This window comes from Primulina eburnea, chromosome 7 (assembly GCF_022965805.1).
Source record: "Primulina eburnea isolate SZY01 chromosome 7, ASM2296580v1, whole genome shotgun sequence".
NCBI lineage: Eukaryota > Viridiplantae > Streptophyta > Magnoliopsida > Lamiales > Gesneriaceae > Primulina > Primulina eburnea.
The window spans coordinates 3299055-3310825 of record NC_133107.1 but is presented as its reverse complement, the minus strand read 5'-3'; the positions used below and the strand labels follow the sequence as shown (position 1 = coordinate 3310825).

The following is an 11771-nucleotide window of genomic DNA, read 5'->3' as shown; positions in this document are numbered from 1 at the left end:
GCAAATCCTAGTATTTCCCCTTTAATTTCATGGCAAGAAATGTGTGGATCAGTTACGTATAGAACCAACGACAATATCATAAATGTCAACTATTTTTGTTATCTGTCATATTTTGTTTGTTTAAGGGTAATCATCGGCTCATGTATTCTACAGTTAAAAATATAAATTAAACTAAGAGTACCACAGGTTTAAACCTAAAAAAGTGGCCAGCAAACAAAAATAGGCGGCATTTAGACGCCTTTTGAACTCGAAACCACATATAATTTGTATGGCTCTGCTCAAACTATGAAAACATTGTTTTATATATCCCACTTGTAAGTTTCTACCAGATCAATGTATAAACTACAATTGTCATATATTGATACTTAAATAAAAAACATATAGAGGCTAGGACCAAAATAGCGAATTCACAAATACAGCCCTTTGCGATTTTTGGTTTGTTATGTTATTAGAATTAAGTTTTAGTCCTAACTCCTATATATCTAATTTTTTGCTTTTTCCTCATTTTTATATGAATATGCTTACTCATATGACATTTGACACATCATCGTAGAAAAATGACTAAAAAAATATAACATAATAAAACTTAATTAATAAATAATATAGAGGACCAAAATAGCGAATTCACAAATACCACAATTTTCTCGTCTTAGAATTCGTATGCTCACTCAGTATTTGGAACTATATATGCGTCACATGGGCTATGTCTTTGGTCAAGACAAATTGCAGGGACCTTTTATATGAACTGATCAAACATATTGCTAGCTTCTAATATGTAGTTTTCAGTACTGTTTGTGCATAATGTTGATCATTTCATAAGCATAATATATAATATATAGGATTTTGTAATTAGTCCACTCAAAGATTATCCTTAATCTGGCTAATTGTCGGATTTATTCGTCGGGTGATGATCAAAACTGAGATCATAATAGTAACTACACTTCATCCAACTGGCCGACTAACAATTTACAGAAAAACGAAACGCATTTGAAAACAGAAGATTGGTTAAATTGGGGGAGAATAATTTTGTATTTAGCTTTAGGTTTGTCATTTTGTTCTTGTGTGCATGTTTGACAAAACAATGAAGGCTGGCGTAGTTAACATCAAGGACCACTATTTAAGGTGGCTGAGCTTTTTTTATTTTTTTATTTTGTTTTTATAATTAATTTGATGAATGGATCACGTGCTTCTATTTATTATTAACTTACAGAGTTGAAATTAACTTTTAAATGCTTGTTTGTTTTTTTTGTTTTTTAAGTTAGAGATGTACTTTGAAGCCCAAAAGAAAACAGGCCGGAAATGGCCCATCAACAGGATGGGTTTTTTTAAGGCTAGACTGCGTATATGTCTTGAATATTCCAATGGGGATTTTGATTTAGATTTTGTTGGGCTTTTAGGTCCAAGAAAACTGGGTACATGCAGCCCAAGTGTAATGGTGTAACCGAACAGAAATAAGGGTAAAATCGTAATTCAAGGTGCCACCAATTATGAAATATGGATCAGCTGGTCTTGGCTTCGATTCGCTTCATCACCAATCACCACTCGCCTCCGCCACAAAATCCCTCTCCGATCGCCGCTGGACCTAACCACCTTAAAGGAAACACTCCAGAAATTTTAGTAATTCTTCAAAATCTGTTCGAGATCTCATGATCAATCGAGTCAAGGTTGGTTTGTTCTCAATAAATTAGGGAGGGGGGGTGTATCACGAATTATTTTGACCGGCGATGGCGGTGTTGTTGGAGGACATAGTGAAGTCTGTGGAGCATTTGTTGAAGCTGATCAGTAAAAAGAGCCAGGAACAGTCCTACGTAGACCCCAATCTCGACCCTGTTCTCCTTGTTCCAGGTATAGCCGGTTCGATTCTCAACTCCGTCAATGATAAGACCGGCAAAAAAGAGCGGATCTGGGTTCGGATTCTGGCGGCTGATCACGAGTTTCGGGAGAAGCTCTGGTCTAAATTTGATCCTGCTACAGGTCCACTTTTCAATAACTTGCTTCTTTTGCAGCAGCTCTTGAATATTCATTTCGTTTAATGATATATATCCACTTGATTGTTATCTTTTCGTTATCTATGGTTTTTTCCCCTATGCTTGCTTGTTTTGATTTTAATAGTTTTTCCTTCAACTTGCTGTGAGTGCTTGGTATTTGTTGGTATTATTGCTATTGCTTGATAAATAATTTCTATGGTCGAAACAAACTACAATTGTCATATATTGATACTTAAATAAAAAACATAGATACTTAAACTACAATTGTCCCGTATGTTTTTATTTCACCCAGTTTATTAATTTTTTAAGAACATTTACTACCTGAATATCCAACTGCGAGCAAAAGGTTAAAAAAACAAGACACTTCTAACTTACTTGTGCGCGTTGTAAACTGTCTTTGTATTTAATTGCCTGTATTTGATCTCTTCTTACTGTACTGGAAAATGCCAAAACAGTACGGAACTCATCCTTCTGAGACGCAATTGTTTAAAATTCCCGGAAAAAACATTTTGGGCTTGGTACTCGAGCTCGTTGGGCCATTTAACTAGAGTCTAGATAGTGATTACTGATATGCTAAAACGGTAATTTAGATTGGAAGTTAATTAACAATAGATCAGCCATCGGTTATGCTGTTCACTATTCTAATTTGCTGTTTGCTAACTCAGATGATTTCTTGCCTGCCATGTATCTGTTAATCTTGTGTGGAATGCTTGATGGATTTTTCTGAAACATATTTTACACTCTACATATATGTATACTTTTTCACAGCCTAATAAAAATGTGCTCTTTATTTAATCCTTGGTCTTGGAATATTTTTTTAGTGCTAAGGTAATACTCGATACAGGTAGAGCTGTAACATTGGATCCTGACGCCCATATTGAAGTTCCCGAAGACAGATATGGGCTTTATGCAATTGACACGTTAGACCCCGATATGGTGAGTCCTGCCTTGACTTTGTTCATCCTGTAGTTCATATTTACATGAATTCTCCTTTTTGAATATGGTACCAAGTTTTTGCCATCATTCAGTGAGTCATTTCTTGACTTTGTTTATCTTGTAGATTCATATTTACAGAGATTCTCCTATTTAAATATGGTAACAAGTTTCTGCAATCATTCAGTTACGTCGGACCTCTATTTGGTTTCTGCATTTGTTTTGCAGGTCATTGGTGGTGATTGTGTATTTTATTTTCATGACATGATTGTTGAAATGCTCAAATGGGGCTACCAAGAGGGAACAACACTTTTTGGGTTTGGATATGATTTCCGCCAAAGCAATCGGTAACTACCTGATTTTTTGGCTAAAATTTTTGGACTGATAGTGGATTTCTTGTATTGTCAAGAAAATGTAGATTTTAATCTATGTTACAGTCATTGTTGACACAATGTTACAATCTGAAATCCTTGGTTTCTCACTAGTTGAGATCCCTTTAGCCGTAGACATGCAATTCGCTAGAGGTAAGTGCTGCTCCAGCCTCCAATTTCCTGTTTTTGATGTAACTGTTACTCAAATGTTCACTGAAATAGTCAATTTACTAAGGAAATAAGTGAAAGATAAGTCCGAGACTCTTAATTTGCGATAAAGTTCATTTAACAGTTGGCTGATCGACCTTAACCTTTTAGACCTATTTAGTTGGTTGGTTGCGAATGGGTGGGTGATGTTGTTTCTCTCACTACCGATTTAAGAACCTATCTGGCCTGTTCCCCATTTTTTGTGGAGAAGCTTTATTTTTTACTTCCTTCTCACGAAAACCATGTAAAAATTTTTAACTCATTCCCTTTATGTACTTTGACATAACTTTCTACATTCTGTTTCCATCGTTCCAGGTTTCAGGGAACTCTGGGGCGGCTGGCAGCTAAACTTGAGTCAGTTTATACAGCATCTGGTGGAAGAAAAATAAACATAATAACTCATTCAATGGGTGGTCTTTTGATAAAGTGTTTTATGAGCCTGCATGTTGATGTAATACCCCCCTCCCCCCCAAAACTCTTGATCTGTTATTCCATTCTGCTTGCCATTTTCTTGCTCTCAGATAGTTAGCATACCTGTATTTGTTCTTTTTTGTATGTTATCTTCTTTGCGACGCAATCTCTGACTAAGTTATCTGCGTTGTAGATCTTTGAGAAGTATGTGAAAACTTGGATTGCAATAGCTGCACCATTTCGAGGTGTGTTTTCCCTTTAATCATGGCTTTGGTGCATCACTGGGATAACTTTGTTTTCTGCAGTTATCACTTGTATGCTAAGTAAACCTTGTTGTGGAAGGGAATAATTTTTAATTTTCAACAAGTTCAGAAATGTGTGACTATTTGTTTCCTATATATGTCATTTATGTGGCAAATGTGATGATAGCCATAGAAATATGATGGCCATTGAATTTCTTTATTAGTTAAAGAGATCATAGTGTGCATTGTATAATTTTTCTACCAGTTTGGTCTACATATGAACTCTTGAAGCAAGAATACTTGATCGTTTTAGATACTGATCTCGATATTGGACCTCCCAATTAAAGTTTTCTGATAAAATGCCCTTTTTAATATTTTAACAGGTGCACCTGGATACATAGGCTCTGCATTATTGAATGGAACTTCATTTGTTGAAGGATGGGAACAGAATTTTTTTATTTCAAAATGGAGTATGCAGCAACTGGTATACTCTTCAGTGCTAACTCCAATTTCTGTTTGTCGTGTTTCCTTTCATCCTACTTTCAACCCTTCGGTGACAATTAGGAAACCTCCTTGCCATATCTAACCCTTAAAATCTGACGTGAGAAATAATTTCAGTATGTTTAAGTTGGTCCCACTGCTTGAAATACTGAAAGGACTGCCTGAATTTGTTATCATAATTATTTAGGTTTTATTTCTATTCTTTCCTCTTCAGATGATTAACTACTTTTGATTTGTTTCAGCTGCTTGAATGCCCATCAATATATGAATTGATGGCCTGTTTAGATTTTAAATGGGAACACGTTCCACTTCTTCAAATATGGAGACAGAAATGTGATAGTGATGGAAATTATACTGTGAAGCTGGAGTCTTTTCCTCCTGTAGAAGCCACATCTGTCTTTATGGAAGCTCTTTCTGGCAACAAGGTGAGCTATAAATCTTATTTTATACATGTGAGGGACTGGAGGAATAGTGAATGTGTCTTCAGTCATAAGTAGTGAATTCCTGTGTGTAATATATCATGCAATGAGTATTTGTTCGATGACTTAGGGAATTAATCTAGAGCTTCAATTGCTTGATAGTTTGTGTGTGATTACTTTTACCATCATTGATGAAGTATATCTAACTGCTACTTGGGCATTTTTTTTCAGACTGCACTATTTTTCATGTAATTTTTTTACGTAATGGATTATTTTTCTGTGCAGATAAATTACGATGGTGCTGATATTTCTTTAACTTTTAACATCGAGATTCTAAAATGGGCTAATAAGACACGCGAACTGTTGAGTTGTGCTGAGGTTCCTGATCACATTAAGTTCTACAATATTTATGGCACAAATTATGAGACACCTCATAGCGTTTGGTACCTGAAACTTTTTCCTTTTTCATTCTTAATTTTTTGTCTTGAACGTGATAGGATGTAATATTTTACCTTATGCTCACATAGTTCATTATGTTGCAGTTATGGAAGTGAAGATGCCCCTGTCTCTGATCTGCAGCAATTACCTACTCTCCAAGTAAAATTTCTTACGAGTCTTGTGACATACCAAGCATGAAGAGCACTTGGATATCTTTTATTTATTCAGTCTTCTGTATCCTTGATTTAAAACCAGCTATATATATCTATGCGTGTGATGTATGGTGTGGAACACCCTTGTGAAGATATCGATTCTTAGAGATTCAAATAATATTTATGCAAACTTGCAGGCAAAGTATATCAATGTTGATGGTGATGGAACTGTTCCAATGGAATCTGCGAAGGTAAAAGTTTTTGCATGCAAGATTTGATTTAAAAACCACTGCTTAATGGTGTAAAATTCGCAATCAGCGATATTGAGCAAAGAACTGCTGCAAAACTGCGTGCAGAATTTGGTCATTCACAGACTTCAAAATTTTAACAGCAACAATTCATGTTATTCCTCCTGTAGAGATTTATTTCTGCTTTTTCCTTGGTGGTTTATTCGTCCATTGATTATGCCCGACATTAACTGTTGTTTCTTCAACTACATAAATCCGACGTCACGATAACTTGGGCGTTGCCCGTGACTCTCCTTCTTACAGGCAGATGGACTTCGGGCAGAAGCAAGAATTGGAGTCCATGGAGACCACCGAGGAATCATTTGTGACCGTCATGTGTTCAGAATTGTCAAACATTGGCTGAAAGCAGATCACGATCCTTTCTACAATCCAATTAACGATTATGTAATTCTACCAACTGCTTTGGACATGGAATGCCACAAAATAAAAGGGTTACAAGTCACTTCTCTCAAAGAGGAATGGGAAATTATTGGCGACGACCAATATCTTAAAGAAGAGTCGGCGGAGAGAAAGCCTTTGGTGGGTTCGGTCTGCGTCTCGCGAATGGGAGGTGGTGAATCTTTGCAGGAAGAGGCTTGTGCCACCATTATAGTTCAAAATCAAGAGGGTGGTAAAAAGCACGTGGAGCTCAACGCTGTTTCTATCTCCACGAATGCATAAAAACCTTGTGTAAATCGATGCTTCTGTAAATATGTTTATGCAGTCCATGTGCCAATTGTCCGTATATTAAACTAACATTGTTTGCTATCATACATAACATGGTGTACAAGAATGATATATTTATTGTAAATACGAAACAGTAATAATTCTCTGGCTTTTCATTTTACTCTTCGGTTACCATCGCTGTACGGCCTTTGCAATAACTGTCGAGAAAAACAACGTGCTGTTCTGTTGTAATCGCTGTACGGGGAGAAATCAGACGCAAGTCAAAATTAATCGGGCAAATTATTTACTACGAATTAATTATGATTATTTTTATCTATTTAAATTGAATTTTAAGATAATTACTAGTTATAATTATCTTTAGCCATTTATCTATTTTAGCATCTAAATATGCATTCTAACACCTAGTAATAATTATTATTTTTCAAAAAATAATTCTATCTGTAATAATCAATACTCATATAAAGTATAAACTAACAAAATAATCCTTATTATTAGCTTATTTTTTATGCTGAAAACAGAAAAATTAAAAATAGAACTGATTATAGATAAATATTTATATGGACCAAAACGATTAACAAAATGCATAACATGTTCAAAATTCATTATTGTTATTCATATAAACCGCATCCTTTTTAGAAATAATACTTGGCAAGGTAACAACAACCTTGAAACAAAATATGGGTAAAAGAATAACATTAATTCCAACAGGAGGCATGGTTCCAAAAACGCCATGAAATAAAGAAAGACTTGGATAATATCAAAAGATGGAATGAAGCGTTTTTAACTTGAAATTTTAGTGCCAACCCACAGAATTTGATTGCTTCCTTCGCTTTGGTTCTGGTTCATCTAACTTCAGAGAAACAGAAATTTTACCTTCGGACTTGTTTTTCAAGACAGAAAGGTTCCCCAGTCCAACCACGTTTTCACTTCCAAGATTTGGATATGCCAAAGATTTACATGAAAAGCTCGGCATGAACTGGTGCTCTATACTGGGAGGAACTACATCACAACCACCCTCAATACGAAACTCATCATGGCTGCAAGGTGGCAGTAACTCCAGACCAGAACAGACATTGGCAGAGGCTCGTTGCACGATACTTGGAACAAAGTTCTCTTCTGATTTATCTTTTGAGGTAGCAGTAATCCACTTGAGCGATGCAGATTCTCTGAGAGCAGAATGAAATCCTGTTGCAGAAGCATTTCTCTGCTTCCGTAATGCAGCTATTTAAAGGAACAAAAGGAGCAAAATATAAGATTTTAGAAACAGAATAAATGATATTTTGATGACAGTGGATCACGAACCTTGAAGCCCTTCTGGGCTTGTGATCAGATCAAGTTCAAGAAGATCAAGAAGACGTCCTAAATCAACTCCACTGGTCCAATTCTCCGGAGGTTGGCCAGCCTTCAATTTCAACCGGCCTCTATTGGCTGTCCCGCCCCAAATGATTCCTACAGGCTGGTGTTTCTCCCCATTCTGACCTATCAATAAGATAAGGCTTCCACTGTCGCCTTCAAGGTCAAAAGGCTGTTGATTCTCGCCTACAATGAGAAAATCTGTGAAAAAACACATTCCTTTTTCATCATTGTATTCTAAAGCATAAGCCACTATAGTCCCAGTTGTCAAGCCAGAGCTTCTTCCAACTTTCACCACCTGCCTCCCAACTACACTATCTATGGGGGACTGCAAATCTATTATGTGGACATCAGCAATTTCACCTGCACCTTTAACCTGTGTCGTAATGTTTGCCATGTTAAAATCCTCGGCAAAAGGAATAAAAGCCCCATCTGCTCGAACAAATGTTTCTGCACGGGGTCACAAGGTTGTGTTCAGGATGTACAAGGATCAGAATATGATTAGAAATCCAATACCATGATTATTTGAATAGAGGTCCGTTCAGAAGCATGGTATAGAAAAACAAGAAACTAGTTCCCTTGGTATTATTACGGGTCATTGGTAAATGGAAATTACAATCCTAGGCTGGGATAAGTCTACCTGGATTTGTTCCAGCAAAAGTGCCGTACCAAAGATCATCAGCTACAAACGACGTAGCCCTTTCCACAGCACCTAAATACACCCCAGGACCAAGACTTGGTGGCAATGGATGAAACATTTTCTGGCTTGGGTAATCAAGATCAACAGCCACATGCCGATTAGTGAGAAAACCAACCTCCCTATTTCCTGTCCGACTTTTGACAATAGCACCTAATGTTCCGTAAGTTTCTTGGCTTGCAACCTAAAATGCACACAAGATAGATTATTAAGAACTAGAAATAAGATGGAGAAAGAAAACCAAGAATTCTAATGAGGAAGAGGACTGCCCACCCAATATGATACAACATATTTTGAATTTCACATATGTGATGATATTGAACCAAAAAAGTACCATATTTGAACCCAGCGGCATATGCGAGATTTGACAATAATTCTGAGGAACAAAGAATAATAAGATAGTAAAATTTATTGCCTGGGAACCAGATCCAATCCATGGATCACTTCTGCCGAAGCCATCTACAAGTTCTGTGTGCAGTTGTTCCTTTGGAGGGGCTGCTGGTGCACCATAGTAAGAGAATTCAACAACGTCAACATCACACCAAACACCTCCAGGTCCCTGCAAATTCAATTTACCGGATACAATTTTTACAGATGAAAACAGGTTATGTTTTTAAACAAGGTGCTCAACCCAGCGGATTCACGAAAATGTAATATCCAGAAATACCAAAGATTGACAACATAAGAAGCAGTTAATGTAAAACCTCGAGAGCAGCAGGTAGACAATGGGCAGGGCTGAGCCACTGCCTGTGAACTTTTCTGGCAACAAACACAAGTATAGCCGGTATATCAGTCAGCGCACCCCTTCTAATCCGGAAACCAATTGCTGTTCCAAGACTAAAGCACCGTAAAAATTTGCTATGAAATGCCCTGATTGTCATCAGTTCAAGCAAGGTGGTAGCCCGCAAGCCAGTTGGCCATCGACCAGGTAGAACTCCCTTTTGAAGATTCCCAAAGTAGAGCAATCTGACTTCAGCAGCGTCGGTTAACCTATTGGGAGCCGGCCATGAAAAGTAAGCAGCATTGTTCTCAGATAGCTGACAACCTGTTGCAAAGGCTTGCGACCGAGCTGGACTCGCTTCAGTAAGATTGAGATTGTTGTAGTAATTCCTTTCCAAATCGAGAGCTGATTCCTCAGATTTTGCAGAACCAGAATGATGAGCTCTCAAAACCTTTCTAGCCCGATCCATGCCTCAGCATTCCTATCGGCGGTATACAGAAAACTCAATCAGAAACTTCTTCAAAAAATATCAATCAGAAAAAATGCCAGAAAGTATAGAAGCCAACCATAAATGAGAAAAACAACGGGAATACAGGATGATCAGAATTTCAAAAACAAGAATTTAGAAATAGCAAAACCCTTTAGCCAAGCCCAGATCTCGATAGTTCATGAAGGTGGTGTGCTACAATTAAATGTGTTTCTCATTTCCTCCAAGAGGGAACTACACAACCCTGTCACTTCAAGAAATCAAATAGAACCTCCTGCAAGGTAACTGATGATCGGTAAAGCCGGGAAAAAGGGCTAGCAAATTCACTTTAAGAGTCACGCACAGACAATTTCCCACTTCTTCCAGTTTAAAGAACTCGTTTTTGTGACTGAAATAACAACTGGAAGCTAATAATAAGCAAAGGGTATGTTCATGAAACCACGAACCAACTGTTATTTCACAAACCCCATAATTCCAATTCCAATGAACATAAATATAACAGCAAAGATTGAAACAGTAAAAGAAATTTCGAACAAAAAAGGGCAACTTTTCCGTTGAGAACTGTAGAATCAGAACCTAGTTTAAAACAACAGGAGAAAATATTCTATAGAATGAGGATTTTCGCGCTCACAGAAACATCATTAGACTCCTGAAAGCCACACGTATACCTGAAGTTAATCGATACTCGAACTGAAATTCGACCAATAAAAAAGGCCGTGTCATTACTGAAAGTGGATCAACGCTAACCTGTCAGAAACTCTTAACATAGATTTTCTTCACAAGCACAATCTGCCAAAAATAATTAATTTATTAAAAGAATGAATGAGCTAGCACTCATCAGAAAATTAATACGGACATACTTCTAGGCAATCATGAGGAAGCTAATATCTCCGCCAGAGAGTTCGTTTTCAATGTTCTGCCGTGAAAGAGATGGCAGGGAAATATTGCTTCTCTCTTTGTAAAAGGAGGCTGATATTTGAAAATATTTATACGGTATTTTAGTAAACTACAATCAGTGACATATTGATATTGGTGGCCTATGATTTTCAATCATTTGAGTCCATTGACAGATAGTGCCAGAGATCTATCGGATGCAATGGCAATTGACGAGCTTAATAATTCAAGAAAGAGACTTATTATAAGATAAAAACATGTTGCTGTTAACTTTTATTAGTGTATTATATATAAAATTACCCTTTCTCCCACTGCTCTTTTCAGCAGTCCTCCCTACCTCTCAACATTATTATATACACTTCTTTCCCCACGATTATCATTTGACGGAGAGATCAAATGATGGGCGCACGCTTCTTTCTTTCAATTTAAAAAAATTCAAAACTAAGACATGTATACAATAAGATAGTACCTCCATTGGTAACTAAAGTCGCGAGGCTGAAAAGATGCCACCTTTTTTCTTGGACTCCATTGATATGATTATAGCCTATAGGTATCTGGGGTATTAGGGACCCATGGGAACTTTTCCGATCGAAAAGCCGCACTTTTGCCCAATAAAGAACTCATTTTCTGAACTGTCGGTTCCTCCTAGCTTTTAACACGACACGCCCTCTTTTCGAGCATTTTATTTGTGAACGAAGATGGTATCAGAGCAAAAGATTTGATCCTTAAAAAATTAAGAGAGAGTGTGACTGGAATAGTAAAGATGATGTGAGATATTTGACTGTAAGAGAAAGGAAATAAAGCGCTGTAAGTTCACCATATTTTCAATGCATGATTCGAGTGTTAATGATTGTGGTCTGTAGCCATAATTTTTTCTTGAGGCAATTCTCAAGAAGAAAAAAAAAAGGCAAAAAAAAGAACTGTGCTTGAGGGAAGGAGACAACGGGGGGCTGTTGCTGTCATCGTCCTTTCATTTCATTGTC

The 11771-nt window shown here is 37.0% G+C and overlaps 2 protein-coding genes across 13 annotated transcripts; one reads left to right on the top strand and one right to left on the bottom strand.

Moving 5' to 3' along the window:
- The first annotated feature begins 1510 nt into the window (after positions 1 to 1510).
- LOC140836661 (lecithin-cholesterol acyltransferase-like 4) lies at positions 1511 to 6794 on the top strand. Its single transcript, XM_073202345.1, has 11 exons — positions 1511 to 1974; positions 2833 to 2924; positions 3150 to 3268; positions 3815 to 3950; positions 4104 to 4155; positions 4536 to 4636; positions 4896 to 5078; positions 5358 to 5515; positions 5615 to 5669; positions 5860 to 5913; positions 6214 to 6794. Exons 1-11 carry the CDS (start codon positions 1725 to 1727, stop codon positions 6628 to 6630), a joined length of 1617 nt encoding a protein of 538 aa, XP_073058446.1. The 5' UTR covers positions 1511 to 1724; the 3' UTR covers positions 6631 to 6794.
- Positions 6795 to 7225: 431 nt separating this feature from the next.
- LOC140836659 (protein NARROW LEAF 1-like) lies at positions 7226 to 11517 on the bottom strand. Of its 12 annotated transcripts, none has more exons than XM_073202343.1 (7): positions 11258 to 11517; positions 10563 to 10683; positions 9391 to 9888; positions 9102 to 9245; positions 8630 to 8870; positions 7939 to 8439; positions 7226 to 7857 (listed from the first exon to the last, which is right to left on the bottom strand). In XM_073202343.1, the coding sequence occupies exons 3-7, from the start codon at positions 9874 to 9876 to the stop codon at positions 7430 to 7432; spliced, it is 1800 nt and encodes a 599-aa protein (XP_073058444.1). In that variant the 5' UTR covers positions 9877 to 9888; positions 10563 to 10683; positions 11258 to 11517; the 3' UTR covers positions 7226 to 7429. The 12 variants fall into 12 exon arrangements, with proteins under 12 accessions (XP_073058444.1, XP_073058442.1, XP_073058445.1 ...); XM_073202341.1 differs by having other exon boundaries at positions 9391 to 10168; positions 10642 to 10683; XM_073202344.1 differs by having other exon boundaries at positions 10642 to 10683.
- Between the last annotated feature and the right edge of the window lie 254 nt (positions 11518 to 11771).

What these genes read in the sequence shown, in the direction of transcription:
- LOC140836661 (XM_073202345.1), top strand. Translation starts at nt 1,725, where the DNA reads ATGGCGGTGTTGTTGGAGGACATAGTGAAGTCTGTGGAGCATTTGTTG. An exon ending in TAAATTTGATCCTGCTACAG is followed by an intron (nt 1,975 to 2,832) that starts GTCCACTTTTCA and finishes TACTCGATACAG; the next exon opens with GTAGAGCTGTAACATTGGAT. An exon ending in TTCCAATGGAATCTGCGAAG is followed by an intron (nt 5,914 to 6,213) that starts GTAAAAGTTTTT and finishes TCCTTCTTACAG; the next exon opens with GCAGATGGACTTCGGGCAGA.
- LOC140836659 (XM_073202343.1), bottom strand. Translation starts at nt 9,876, where the DNA reads ATGGATCGGGCTAGAAAGGTTTTGAGAGCTCATCATTCTGGTTCTGCA. An exon ending in GGATTGGATCTGGTTCCCAG is followed by an intron (nt 8,871 to 9,101) that starts GCAATAAATTTT and finishes TGTGCATTTTAG; the next exon opens with GTTGCAAGCCAAGAAACTTA. An exon ending in TTTTGCTGGAACAAATCCAG is followed by an intron (nt 8,440 to 8,629) that starts GTAGACTTATCC and finishes GACCCCGTGCAG; the next exon opens with AAACATTTGTTCGAGCAGAT.